The sequence below is a fragment of the Pseudorca crassidens genome, chromosome 7 (assembly GCF_039906515.1).
Source record: "Pseudorca crassidens isolate mPseCra1 chromosome 7, mPseCra1.hap1, whole genome shotgun sequence".
NCBI lineage: Eukaryota > Metazoa > Chordata > Mammalia > Artiodactyla > Delphinidae > Pseudorca > Pseudorca crassidens.
The window spans coordinates 23,285,228-23,299,532 of NC_090302.1; the positions used below are offsets into that span (position 1 = coordinate 23,285,228).

At 45.1% G+C, this 14,305-nt stretch overlaps 1 protein-coding gene across 7 annotated transcripts in view; it reads right to left on the reverse strand.

The window, feature by feature from the left end:
* Positions 1 to 2,766: 2,766 nt before the first annotated feature.
* Positions 2,767 to 14,305, reverse strand: part of PALM2AKAP2 (PALM2 and AKAP2 fusion) — a 646,508-nt gene continuing 634,969 nt past the window's right edge. For 4 of the 7 annotated variants that reach the window (XM_067743691.1, XM_067743692.1, XM_067743696.1 and 1 more), the window contains 2 exons: positions 11,840 to 11,878; positions 2,767 to 6,725 (listed from right to left, as the gene is read on the reverse strand). In XM_067743691.1, the coding sequence (XP_067599792.1) occupies positions 6,627 to 6,725; positions 11,840 to 11,878 (138 nt within the window). In that variant the 3' untranslated portion in view covers positions 2,767 to 6,626. The remainder of the gene's footprint in view (positions 6,726 to 11,839; positions 11,879 to 14,305) is intronic. The other 3 variants (XM_067743693.1, XM_067743690.1, XM_067743694.1) reach the window with 1 other exon arrangement.

A 14,305-nucleotide genomic window follows, 5' to 3' on the forward strand; every position in this document is an offset into this window, starting at 1 on the left:
GTACCTCTAGGTATTTCCTGAGGCCCCATTCTTTGCCTCAATGTCATCTTGTACATTTCAAACCTTTTGAATTCTTCCTTTTAATTCCCCATTTATTTTCTGTCCCCCTAGCAGCCCAGTTCTGAATTTTGTGTAGGTTGTGTGCAGGGAGGGCTACAGTCACCACCCTCTTGTGACCCAAGGAGCCCATGATTAAAAGGAGCAACATTCCAAAGGAACCTCATAGTCTCTTTGCCACCAATAAAACCAGGGGAGTTGATGTGGGATCTAAAAAAAAAAGAATGCTACAAATGAATTCATATACAAAACAGAAACAGACCCACAGACATAGAAAACATGGCTATGGTTACCAAAGGGGAAAGGGGGGAGGGATAAATTAGGAGTTTGGGATTAATATATACACACGACTATATAAAAAATAAACAGCAAGGACCTACTGTATAGCACAGGGAACTCTACTCAATATTTTGTAATAACCTATGAGGGAAAAGAATCTGAAAAAAATAGAAATTATGTATAACTGAATCACTCTGCTGCATACCTGAAACTAACACAACACTGTAAATCAACTATACTTCAATTTAAAAAAAAAAAGGAAAAAAACCACAGGGGAGTTGAACTAGGGGGTAGTGGCCACAGGCCCCCTCCAGCGCCCCACTGATACTTGACATCGCAGAGCAAAAGGCCTGCATACCTGTCCTCTGCTCAGAGGTTAAGGCCTCACATGGGTGGGTTTTCGGGGAGAGCCTCCTCAGTGAGAACCACCCCTAAATTCTTTCTACTCTGACCGTATCAGACTCTGCGTACCGCTCTCTTGCGTTTCCGAAGCCTGAGTGCCCACCAAATCTCGGTCCTTTGTATCCTGACTCACCTAGCGCTGCCTGATGTCCCCCAGGTGTTAGCAGTGACTGATGGAAAGAGGACCAGGACGCTGAAGCCACAGCCAATCACAGCTCTACTGCTCCTGGTTCCTGGGGGGCACCCCTGGGACAGCAAGATTTCTTCCTGATTAGCTGGTGAGCTGGTGGCCGAATACTGGACTGAATGACTCCTCTCGTTCCTTTCAGCCTGAGGCTGTGTGGCCTCCTTGACTCCTTTCCCCGGACTCCGCTTCTGGCTCCTTGACTCCCTCATCCCTTTGTTTTTTGCTACAGCTTTCACTGTGGTGTGATTTACATACCATAAAATGTACTCATTTCCAAGTGTACAATTCAGTGATTTTCAGTAAATGGAAAGTTGTGCAACTGTCATCATAATTCAATTTTAGCACATTTTCATCACCCCATTTGCAGTCGCTTCTGGTTCCTTTTTGGCAACAGGGATGCCTCGGTCATCTTCTCCCAGCATCTCCTGGGACAACTGATCCCAAAGGAAAGAGCCCAGAGGGAGTTCATTCAAATAAAGACACTTCTTTGCTGCTGCCACCAAAACCCAGCTCTCCCCCAAGATTTGAGCCCCTGTCATGACCTCGGCCTCGGTCCATGAAAGCCCCTCCTCCTGGAGAGCATAGTGGGAGGAGGTCACCCAGACCCACACACATCATCAGATCTACTGGACCTTGTATGTGAAGTTGCCGATGTGCATTTTTACAGGAAGAGTGGGTAAGAGTAACAGTTGAATCAGAGTGCCCAGGTTCAACTTCAAGCGCTACTGTTTACCAGCCCCATGGCAACCGTTCCCTGACATGTCAAATGGAAATCAACATAGTACACCCCAGGGAATTCCCCGGCAGTCCAGCGGTTAGGACTCAGCGCTCTCACTGCCAGGGGCCCGGGTTCCATCCCTGGTTGCTGGACTAAGGTCCCGCAAGCCACGTGGTGCAGCAAAAATATCCCAACCCCCCCAAAAAACCAGAAGAGTACATCCCATGGAGTCGTAAGAAATAGATTACATTTGTGGAAATCACGGCAAGTGCCTGTCACATTCTCAGTGCTTCATAAGTGTTACCCGTTATTGTTAGAGTTTGATCCAGTTTTCAAAGGGGCCTGTCACCCAACCTAACCCCTTCCCATCAAAATTCAGAACTCTCACCAGAGAGAGACTGCAAGATGATGCCACACGGAAGAACAGGAGAATACAGTTGGAAAGCCTGGGAGATTTGGGGTGAGGGAAGATTGGAAGAAGTCCTGTAAGTGGGGAGAGATAGAGAAAGAGGCAGCTGGAAAGGAGACCCCAGGAAGAGAGATGGGCCAGCGGGTGGTAAGGAAGGGCAGGAGACTGAAGGTCTGGGTGCAAGTTAGCTCCGGGATGGAGCGGCTGGAGACTGTGGGGTTGGGGGGAGGAAGCTTCCTGATTCACCTGTGGTCTCAGATGCTCTGTGAAGTCCGAAATTCTCTATTCCTCAGAGGAGAGCCAAATACAGGTGCTGGGAATGGAATGAATAATAAAAATTAGAGCCTAAGAGCCACGTGCAAAGCTTGACCTTTACTCTTTGTCCTACCGTTTGCCCCACCATCTCTTTGACCTTGGAGTCTACCTACCTCAAGAGGCATGTGTATCATTTCTGTGGGTCCTGTCGGAATTTCCAGGTCTAGCCACGGCAGCTGGAGACAACATGGCCAAAGGAGGCATTGGGAACAGCCTGTCAAAGGTCTGCCCCGCCAGCTAGTACTGCTTTCTTGGTTCCAAATATGCAAGGAGCAGATGTGGCCCCATGGAATTAGAGGCGAGAGCGCTGGCATGCTACCCTCGGGCTGCTCGGTCCTCCAACCTCCCCCGACAGTCAAACAAGTGGCCCTCGTTTATAAAAGCACAACACACACTGGATTTTAATGAGAAAATAATTGTATACTTGCATTGAATGCCTCACAATCACTATAAAACCGAAGCAGGATAGTAACATTGAAGTGGTTAACATACACAGGAGAGCCAGATACAGAGAGTATCATTTTCAAACACAGTATTGCTGCTTTGTGCCCCCTCCTCCAAAAAAGAAAAAAAAAAAAAGTCATTTGGGTAAAGAGGAACACAAAATCAAAATTGGCAGCTCACTCACTGAATGCTTAAAATTCAGGAAATTGGTTCTGTTACTACAACTGGATATAGTCACCATCTCTAAACACTTAGGCTATTTTTTTTTCAATACATAGTTTAATTACATCCATTCTTTAGTTGGAAAAAATGTTTAATTATTTGTCTTCTGAGACGAGTCAACACTGTCTTAGTGTTCCTTGTTATGCCTTGTGTGTGTGTGTGTGTGTGTTGTATATATATGTGGGCACTGATCTATATACTGCTTATATGTCACTGTCTAGGGCGGGCAGCATGCATGGGTGTAAAGAGGCAAGGAAACTGCATGTGTCATGCACGTAGGACACAGCCCAGCCTCCTGCCACTGACAGACCCTGTTTCCATAATTTCTGGATGAGAAAGCCAAGGAATGTCAGTCATCAGTTCCAGAGGAAAGTGAACATCTATCAACACTGCGGAATGGAATACTTTCAGGAAAGCTTTTAACATCTACAGAATCTAAACGACTGTTCGAGCTGAGATTAACAAGCTCGTGTGCTACCTGGGGGCAGGGATGAGCATCGGAGGCCAGGTTTTGGACAAGCCTCTTCTTCTCGACGGATTAGGCACGGATGACGTTCCGCCAGGGGTCTGCTGCATCTTCACAAAGTTAAAGGGGTTCATTTGGGATCCCAGAGCCTAGCACAGCGCTATGTACAAAGCCATGGCCCAATGTTTCTTAAATGAGTAAAAAACTCAAGAGCACAGAGAAAATCTGGCTCTGCTAAGGGAACTTTAATTTACATTGTAACAGGATGATACGTGAGTGGAACAAGGAAATGGACAGCAGTCATCAGAAGGCAGCAGAAGGGAACAAGCAAAGATGGAGATGTAGGGGCCACAGTTAAACGGTTTTGTGACTGTGAGAGAGTCACGGAAACGCTGCATTTGTTGCCTATCCAAAGTGCGAACCAAAGGATCCTGGCTCTGTAACTCTACATAATAAGTGTGTCTGGGTCAATCAACTGCAGTCAAAGACCAACTCATCTGCCTCTAAAGCGATTCCAGGAATTGTGTGGCCTCCTAAGCTTTCTTTTCAGCTGCCCATTCTCTTCTCAAATGTAGTTTTAAGGTGGGTACACAGTTTTCTTCAAAACAGAACCAAAAACTTCAGGGAAGTCCTGAGCACTGTTTCCTCTTGCAAAAGATGGGGAGTTCATCTGTATCAAGTCTATGGTCACTACCAGATCCAGAGTTAGTCCAGAAATCATGAAGCATGTTTCACTTTTTGTGCAACCCACAGAACCATTCTGTTCTCCAGGCATCCTAGCAGCTCCTGCATCCCTGGGCCACACGATGCTGCTGCCCCAACTGTTTTCATTCCCGTGCCTGTCTTGGGAACGCTGGAAATCCTCAGACAAAGCAGCCTTCTTTCCTTGGGTGCCCCCATTTCACCTGTCAGGACTCCTCAGCTCATTTTCCTGGGAATGTCTGTCTCCATGCCAGCCTCTCCCACCTGAAAATAAATCCCTAACGGCAGGGATCTTATCTGTTTCCTATCCCCAGCGTCTAGCACATTTTGTTGACTATTCGTTCAGAATGTTCAGGAGCATGAACCATATAAAGATGACGCCAATTATCCATCTGTAGAATTTGGCTTCGAATTGCAAGTTCCCTTGGCCGTTCCAAAGGATCCTTGTAAGTTATCAGAGTTCCATGTTTTACTGTGTCCACCACTCGCTTATGAATACACTTTCCCCTAACGTTGACACTCGTCTAATAAAAGAAGGTAACGTGCATGAATCTACATACAAATTTGGTGGGACTGCACTTGTCAGGGCAACACATTAGTGCTTAGGACATAAAGACATAAAAACAAAAATGAGTTTTAGTGAGGTCTGACTTACTTATTGCTTTTTTAAAAACCACAGTTTTAAAACAAAGGGGACGGAAAAAAAGAAGGCTGGTCAGTTTTTTTCTCATGGCCAGGACTGAAAAATTTCTCATCCAGAAATTGAGGGCATTCAATGATTGAACACCCTTATCATATTGCTTTAAATGACAGAAAGAGTAAAGCTGGTGTCCTTTAGCGTATACTAAGCATGGATACAAAGCATGAGAATAAATATGGGACTTTCCTAAATGTCAAATTACAAAACTGCTCAAAACTTTGCCATTGTGACCCATGCAAATACCATGTTAGGTCAACTTAATATTACAAATACTGCATCAGCTCGGAGCCTCTATACCCTTTTCATAAAAAAGAAATTCTCACTCACTCCTGACGCTGGCAAACAGCTTTGGAGGAAATAAGTGAACACCCTTGTCCCATGATCATCCTGGAATTTTAATCCTCACACACACACATACACCCTTACTCATGAGCACACATGCGCTTTGCACACACACACAAAGGCATGTGTACACACACACACACACACACACACGCACGCACACCACCTTTAGGATTTGTAGCTGAACCTAAGCCTGCACTTAAGTTTCTATTCTATATTTTTCTCTGTATCATCCTGAAAAATACTGGTTGCTCAGAAAAAATAATCTCTCTAACTTCCTTACCTGCCCACTCTTTCCCCCTCCCTTCTTCTCTGTCTACCTTTCGTGAGCTTTCTTTACTGTCTCTTTCTGATTGATCCAACGTATCATTCTTCCTACTCCCCTGAAGGTCCACTTTACATATAAAATATAGTTATAAACACCTCTTTATTTCTCATCGTCTACCTCTCTAAGGCAGAGTTCACCCTTTTTTCAATTATTACCACTCTAAAAATACCCCTCCCCTCTTGAACCAAGCTGTTCAATGTGTATAGGTTTTATACATGGATATATTCCCCCATCCCATCATAAAAATAGTTGTCGCCCACTAAATATAGTTTTCATATAAAGAAACAGAATTGTGAAAACGTGTTCTCATAAACTGCAGCTCAGTCAATATCATAAGCAGACAAGATCCTAAAGCTAAAATAATCCATTTGGTTTGGCTTTCTCCCCCCCTTCCTAAACCTCCTAATGCAGAACAGGTTGTGTTTGCAACATGAAGAAATCTTGTCTTCAAAATTTGGATTGCGATCCTTAATTGCTCCCAATTCAAAACAATTAAACGGAATAGACATGGAACCATAGTTGCCTCTTCTGGGCCAATAGAGACAGAAGCATTATTTTATAGCTGCTGGAGTAAATGGGGTTAGTCCAACACCTCTGATGCTATGATGGGTGGAAACTGGTGCAGGCACAGGGAAATATCCTCTGCTGGGTGGATGGCATCAGCTCTGTGGCTTCTCCAAATGGCCACATTACCAATGTTTTCCTCATCACCCAGAGAGGCTAGTCTTGGCTCTGCCTGTAGCAACCATGTCAATTTGCTTGTAACTTCTTTGTCCTTTTGGATCAACTGTGGTCCAAACCCAGGGGATTCTTTGAGTTACAAAAAAAAAAAATCCTTTCTCTTCTGACTCCCGGGAGTTCGTGTTTGATGGGTGGACTGCTTTTTTCACTTGATTTTTCATCATTGTACATTGCAACTTCTTCTGGTCTGCATAAGGATTGCCGAGTTTGTTTGCACTTTAATAAATATTCTATTAAAATGCTTTGATGTGTTGATTTCTTGGTTTCTTGGGAACCCAAGCACCAAAGAAGCTTCCTGGGTGGAAGGATGTTGACTATTCATTGTCCTCTTCCTCTTGGTTGGCATAGATCCCCGCCTCCCAGCGCAAGGCCAATGCGCTCTTTCTTCGATTAACCCGTGTGGCCTCAAGGACCTGAAGAGAGAGGGGAAAAAATTACGCAGAGTTCATGATTGTTCATTATGAACACAAACCAACTTCTCTGTTTCCTTCCTCCTTTCCCTCTCTCAACAGCATCTAATGAGGGGGAAAGTGGTAAAGCGTCTGGTACAGCTGGGAGGTAGGAGAGACGTGAAAGTAAAGGTGGCGGGGTGGGAGGTTCTGGGTAGCATTCACCTCAGAGCCAAAGTTCACTTTTGACCCATCATTTTCAGTATAGAGAGACTGAATTTTCCTGAAATGTTCTGCAAGTTTCGTTGAACTAGACCTGACTCTGCGTCAAGTTTTTAGATAACGAAGTGGATTGCTACATGCTATAGATCAGTGCAGTCTGGTGGCAGTGATCTGTATCTGCGCTATCCAATATGGCAGCCGTGAGCCACACGTGGCTACTGAGCATTTGAAATATGGCTAGTGTGGCTGAGAAACTAAATATCTGATTTTAACTAATTTTCATTTCAATAGCCTCATGGAAATAGTGACTACCATACTGGACAGCACAGCTATGGACAGTCTTGGTCTCTTCATAAACAAGCAGACGGGAAAGTAATTCCAAACAACTGAACCAGTGTGAATTCATTCCACCAAGCTTTGTGGACCTACATAAGCTGTGATCATATTTATACCACAAAAATCTACTTTGGTATAATTATGCTTGAAAGAGGAATTAAGTGAAAAGAAAAAGAGCTTCTCAGGCCACTAAAACATGGAATCTGAGCATTTTGATGTAACTTCAGGGCCACAGGTGCTGGTAAAGGAAGTGAAAGGTGACAACATCAAGGACAAATAGGCTCACCACCATCGAGGTGAGGCCACCCTCCCTCCGGCTCCCCAGAAGAGTCTGTGGACCCCAGGGGGGATCCTTCGCCAGTCTGCTCCAGCTTGAGTTTGGTCCAGATGACATCCAGATGAATGACATTTAGGTTGCCAACGCAGGAGAAACGGCTCAATTTCATGACACTACACCGAAAGCAAGCCCCTGCATGCCAACCAGTTCAATGACTGTGGCATTAGCTTAGGATGTGCAGTTTCTGAATTTAAAGTCTAGCAGAGCCAACACTAGTTGGTTATCCAACCAACAGGCGATGAAGTCTTTGCTTATTCTGAGAACAATCATTCTGGCAAGCGACAGAGATGCTGGCAACTCCAGAGAAGCAAGGAGAGGCAGGTTTACCGGCAGTGATGGGAGCCCAGACGTAAGCAAATTCTGGTCAGATTAAAGGTCTGGGCAGGGAGCGGGCATCTCAACTTGCTTCTCTGCACCTCTGACAAATGCATGGACTTCCCAGAGCAGCAGTGTCTTCCCTCCAGGAAGGCTTCCCCAGTCCTCCTAGCAGGGACGGCTTTGACCGGATGTATAGGACACAACTCAATCATGTCTCCTGAAGGAATGTTCACCAGGAAGCACGTAAGCCATGCCCTAAAGTGTTGGTGTGTAAACACATCATGGTCACCTAGTCAACATCTAAGAATAACAAATCAGTAGGAGGAAAGCATGTTTCCAAGTCTGGTAGAGTTAAACAGTAGAATCTTCTGGTCAAGGCCTGGTAACATGGTACTGGAAGGCAGTGAGGAACTGGAACTGCAAGTCCTGAGCTTTGTTTCCAGCTCTGTGCCTGTCGTTCATGGCATCTTGAGTCTCAACTTCCTTTATCTGTAAAACGGACACAACACCTGCCCTATTTCACAGGCTCTCTCAGGAAGCAATGCAGCCTCTGAAGTCCAGGCAGGTCTAAGTTTAAATCCTAGTAACTACGTGACCTTGGGTAAGTTTATTACCCTGTGCCTCAGTTTCCTTATATGTAAAAAGAGAATAATAAAAACCATAGTACCGAGGTGGTCTGAGGAATAAATGAGGCAAATAAACAAGGCAAAGAATTTACCAAAGTTTCCAGGGCATAGCAAATTCTTAAACAATAACTACGTATTTCTCTCATCATGTGAAAGGGCTTTATAAGCAATCACGTGGTATTCAAACATAAGACGTTTTGACAAGGAGCTCTACATTGTGGAAAACAGTCATATGTTTGCCTCGCAGACTGTACATACAAGCTGAAAGGTTTACATAAGAGCTAAAAATAAATCTAAGGTTCTGAAAAAAATAGTCCCCATCAATTTCAGATGTCCCTTGTCTTGTATTTGGGCCCTATTTTAATTCTCAATCATCTTGAAAATTTTAATTTACTCTGTTCTTTGGGAACCCATTTCAATCCATCTATCCATCCATCTTATAGCTATTTATTGGGTTCCTACCAAGTGTCGGGCACAGGGCTTCACGTTCAGGATAGAACAGTCTCTTCCCTCCTCCAACAGGCCTTTTGAAGATTCAAAAAGCCAAGCCCTGGGCTTCCCTGGTGGCGCAGTGGTTGAGAGTCTGCCTGCAGATGCAGGGGACACGGGTTCGTGCCCCGGTTCGGGAAGATCCCACATGCCGCGGAGCGGCTAGGCCCGTGAGCCATGGCTGCTGAGCCTGGGCATCCGGAGCCTGTGCTCCGCAACGGGAGAGGCCGCAGCAGTGAGAGGCCTGCGTACCGCAAAAAAAAAAAGCCAAGCCCTTGGGGAAGGTATGTGAATGAGCATTTATTCCACAATTCAGAGTACTGTGTGTGTGAGTGTGTGTGTGTGTGTGTGAATAAAGCTCTAGCAAATCTAGAACTTTTCTTCTAGATTTCTACATATTAACTTTATTTCCTAAAGTCCATTCCTCTCCTTTCTGGGTTAAAAAAAGCACTTGCCTCTGGGGCTCTGGTAAACACTTACATCACAGGTACCATGAACCAGCTACGGGTTTTAATCCTCGCCTCTGTTCTATGGGATTCACACTATGAATTTCACATATGAAGAAGCTGAAGCACAGAGAGGTTTAAAATAATCTAACGTCAGTTAGTAGGAGGAAGAGCTAACATGTGAGCCCAGAGCTCTGGGTGCAGAGTCGATGCTCTGGGCCGGCATGTTCCACGGCTGCTCAGTGGCTGGGGGGGCGTATGGAGGAAGAAGCATCAGAAAGGGCAATAAATACACTCCACAGGAATGGAGAGAGAAAAACATAAAAAATAATAATAATACAAAGACCTGATTTAAGGTTTTATCGTTTTCACAAATTAAATCAGATTTAGGTCTGCTGGGACAAAAAGAAAATCAATTCTCTCTGAACAATCCTCTAGTATTAATTTTTCTCTCCAGTGCTTAGGGAATTCAAGTGAATCACTTCAGTTTGAGCAGCAATCAACCTAGATAATTTTATTCTGGGATATAAAACAAGAGACAGATACGTTAAATAACATTTATATTAATATTTTATCCCTCATATCTTCCACTGAAGGCAGACAGGGCCCAGTCTTATCTTCCTTGGATGTATTTGACCAGATTTTCATCAATCTTACGTTGACTCCAAGGGGATGTGGGCTCCTAGGGTCTAATTCTTAAACCAGCATTTCCTCCCTGAGACCCACAATTAGACACTGAAGAAGGTCCATGTAATGATATTTTCAATATTCACTTTACAGTTTGTGAAAAGAACCTACTGATAAGAATCAGCTCACGTCTACAGTTAACCATAATTATTTTGCTAAATATGGAGATGTGAAATATACATTGTGCTATAGGTTAGCACAGCCAGTTTGAAGAGTAGTTTGCAATAGGTAGTGAATGGGAGGATGGGTAAGCCCTATAACCAGTACTTTTACCCCTAGATATATTTAGAGACTTTCTTCCATAGGTCGCACAAAGAGCTGTGTAAAATAACATTCATTGACTCATTGTTTGTAATGGCAAAGAAAAGGTACAACCTACATTTCCATCACTAGAAGAATGAATAAACAGATATGTATTCATTCAATGGAATACTATATACGGCAATTATAATGAGTGAACTAGAGCCATAAGTATCAACATGGACACATCTAAAAATGATGCAGACAGGATAAAGAGTACAGGATACTACAATATGATCTATTTATAGAAAGTTTGAAAACATGCAAAACCATTAGATATAATTTATGTACATAGACATACATAGTACAAGGATAAAAACATGCATGGAAACAATCAACACCAAACTCCAGAAAAATTCCCTCTCAAGAGGGAAAGAAATGGGAGCTGGGAGAGGTAACAAGAGGGCTTGAATGGTATTTGCAATATTAATTTCTTCTTAAAATATTAAGCAAATATTATGAAATGATAAGAATGCACAAAGCTGGCTGGGGGCTTTATTATTTTACTTTGCCATATCCTTGACACATTGGCATGCCAGCTCCATGGCATCAGGGACATCGTTCAGGTGACTGCTGTCTTCTCAGAACCCAGAAAGTGCCTGATGTGTAGTAGGATCTCAATAAATTGTCAACCAGGTTAATGAATAAATGATTCTCTACAATTCTGTATATTTACAATAATTCTTTTAAAATAAAAATACAATGCTCTAGAAATAAAAAATATAAAAGCCAGTATGCTTTCTCATAGCATATAAATAAGTCAATATATATGTGGAAAAAATAAAAATATTGTGCTTTTTCATAGCACAGGTTTGTGAAATCTGTGTAAAGGGAAGTTGTAGGGGAAAGGAGGCAGCTTGGGGGAAATTCAATGCTTAAAAAAGCTTCCAAACCAAAAGTACAGGTTTAAAGATGGAGGCGGGGGGGAGGGGGGGGGCTGCGTTGGTTCGCAGTAGGAATAAGTTATCCTAAAGTGATGGCATGGAGCTCTCTGGGTTTGTGTTAAGGTAAACAAAGGACGGATCCCAACCGACAGCCCAGTCCTCTTGAGCTGCATGGTTTTCTAACCAGACCAGAGTAGATTTGCTGTCAGTGCCTGAAGAAACAAACAAACAAAAATCCAAACAGCCCATTGGTCGTACCCTCTAGTGCAAACATCTTCCAGATTCATGAGCAAGACAGAATCTTCTCCAACCCAGAGCACAGCACAGCAAAGCACAGCCGCGTGTACCACTGTTGCATGGACACTAACATTTCAAGGCAATCACCCCATTCAGAAAAGGCAGGGAGAAAACCCCATGAGGAAATGGCAAACCACGACAGCATGCACCTGGGTCAGGCATGCAAGAAGACCAAGACAAACAAGTGGAAAAGTACCTCGGAAGTCACCTTGCAAGACAGTAACTTAGAGGTGTACTGGCAGAGAGGGAAAAACCAGGGTTAGTACATGGCAGAGACACACTCACAAAACGCCCCCCAGCTGGGAACTGGCACCACGCCGGTGAGGGGGGAGGGGACACAAGAGGGGAGGTAACATCAGGAGACCAGGACACACCCACACCAAGACTTGCTTCATCTGATATTCGTTTATTTAAAAGTCTGTATCTTTTGCAGCAAGTAGATACCCTATTATTCCTCCATAAAAATATCAGATAAGCCATACTTCGTTAATTCAAGATTTGTCACTTCCATCTTCTGTGCTTTGAATTAACAAGATTCTTTCCCCCCTGGGTTGTATGCAAGCAGCTGCCCACCAGCAAGATCCTTAAGGGCATTTTGGATTTGTTAGAATCTACTGCCATCTGTGGACAAACAGCCCTTCCCCTACCTGTAGGCGTCTCTGAACCCCAAAGTAGTCTTGTACTCTGTTGTCCCGTGAAAAGAAGACCCTAACCACAGACAGGGATGGTCTGAATGCGAGGTTTGCAGAGGCAGATTCTCTGGAGCTGCTCTAAGGATGGCACTGCCAAGAGAGACCAAGCAGCCTCCCTCATCACGACCTCGCGGGTCCTAAATAAGTTCCTGAAAGTGGAGTGATTAAGTAGGAACTAAAATGATCCTTTAGTTCCTATAAAGGAAACTAAAAGTCACTACAAGAAAAGCTCAGAGAAAAAATGTCCCGGCTGTGGGTAATGAGTTAGAAGGACTGACTCTGGACAGCCTCCTCCAGAATAGTGGTCATGACCTTGCATGTACACTCACGACCTTAGAGGCACTGATTGGTTTCTGGCATGGTGACCATGCCAAAGAGCCCATTGGACTGGATAGGAGGGATCGTATGTCTGTGATCACTGACTGCTTCTTAGGTACTGCACTTAAAAATCACAGCTCTGGGGCTTCCCTGGTGGCGCAGTGGTTGAGAGTCCGCCTGCCGATGCAGGGGACATGGGTTCGTGCCCCGGTCCGGGAAGATCCCACATGCCGCGGAGCGGCTGGGCCCGTGAGCCGTGGCCGCTGAGCCTGCGCGTCCGGAGCCTGTGCTCCGCAACGGGAGAGGCCACAACAGTGAGAGGCCCGCGTACCGCAAAAAAAAAAAAAAAAAAATCACAGCTCTGTAATGATCAGACTGATGACCGGGGGCTGATCAATGTGGAGTGCTCGTCTCCTTTGCGCCTTCCCAGGGCATGTGTGAGAACCCGAGAGAGCTGGGGGCACAAAACATCACTGATGTTGCTGAGCTTCCCATACAGCCTGCGGTGGCGGGGGTGGGCACTGGAGCCAGACGGCCTTCCTCCATCCACCCAGTGAGAGTTTGGCTAGAACTCCCAAAGGGTGTCCTGGTCTAGAAGGAAGTGTGTGCCAGGAATTCTTGGAAAAGCAGTGACTGCCAGCCCCCAGCTTGGACTTAACCCAGGAATCAAAGAGGTCTTCTTTTATTCCAAGACAGGCAGGGAAGGCTGAAAGCCCTCTCAGTAACTATTCTGGGGGCAAAAGAGGAAGAAAGAGAACACAGGAAAAACCCACCTAGATTGTGTGCTAGGAGGAAGGATGGGGCTCAATGTCCAGGAGGCTGTAATCTGGACTCAGCCCAGCACCCCCTCAACTGAGAAAGGGAAAGCAAATCTACCAAACAAGTTCAAGAGCACCCCTGACTCAAGAACTCATTGTCTTCTGAGGCTCAGGTCAGACTGCGGGGGAAAACTGGCCAGAAAAACAGTGTTGCCTCAGTATCCTTCCTTTGCAAGGTACCAAGAAACCCTACAGGAAACTATGATTCATCAGGCCATTATAAGTTGCATGACTGACCAGAGATGGCATCAGGCCCAGATAAGGGGACATTTCCACTTAAGATAACGTTTCCAGATAAAAGAAACCTCCACTGAGAGCAGGACGGTTGCATCTGGGTGGGCAGCGTGTGTGTTGCACAAAAACACCAGGCTGGGGGGATGGATGGGGTTGAAGCTCAGACCCCCGACTCCCCTCACCACCCGTGTAGCTGGTGCAGGACTGCATCCACACAGAGTTTTGAAAAAGGGTGCCTCTTGCTAATTCTCACAAAGGCCCTGTATAGGCTGGGAAACAGCCCAGGGTAAGGCGTGTCGGTGGAGGTTAGCAATCCTCCTACCCCCAGGTTAGCCAAGGGGTCCCTTAAGAGGTGGAGCCTGGCTCAGCCTTGAGCATGGAGACACTCATCAGGGACCACCCCATGCAGAACAAGGAAGCCAGCCCCGGCGGATGAAGACTGTCGCTACTCAAGGGTTATCTCAAGGCCTGAGCTGGGAACGAGGATGGCCGTTTGGGGGCAACCTTTTCAGAAAAGCGGCTTTTTCTGGTTCCTTGTCATTGACTTTGTCACCAACTGCAAAAGGAAGCGAAACATCCACAGGTGACTTCATACGACAG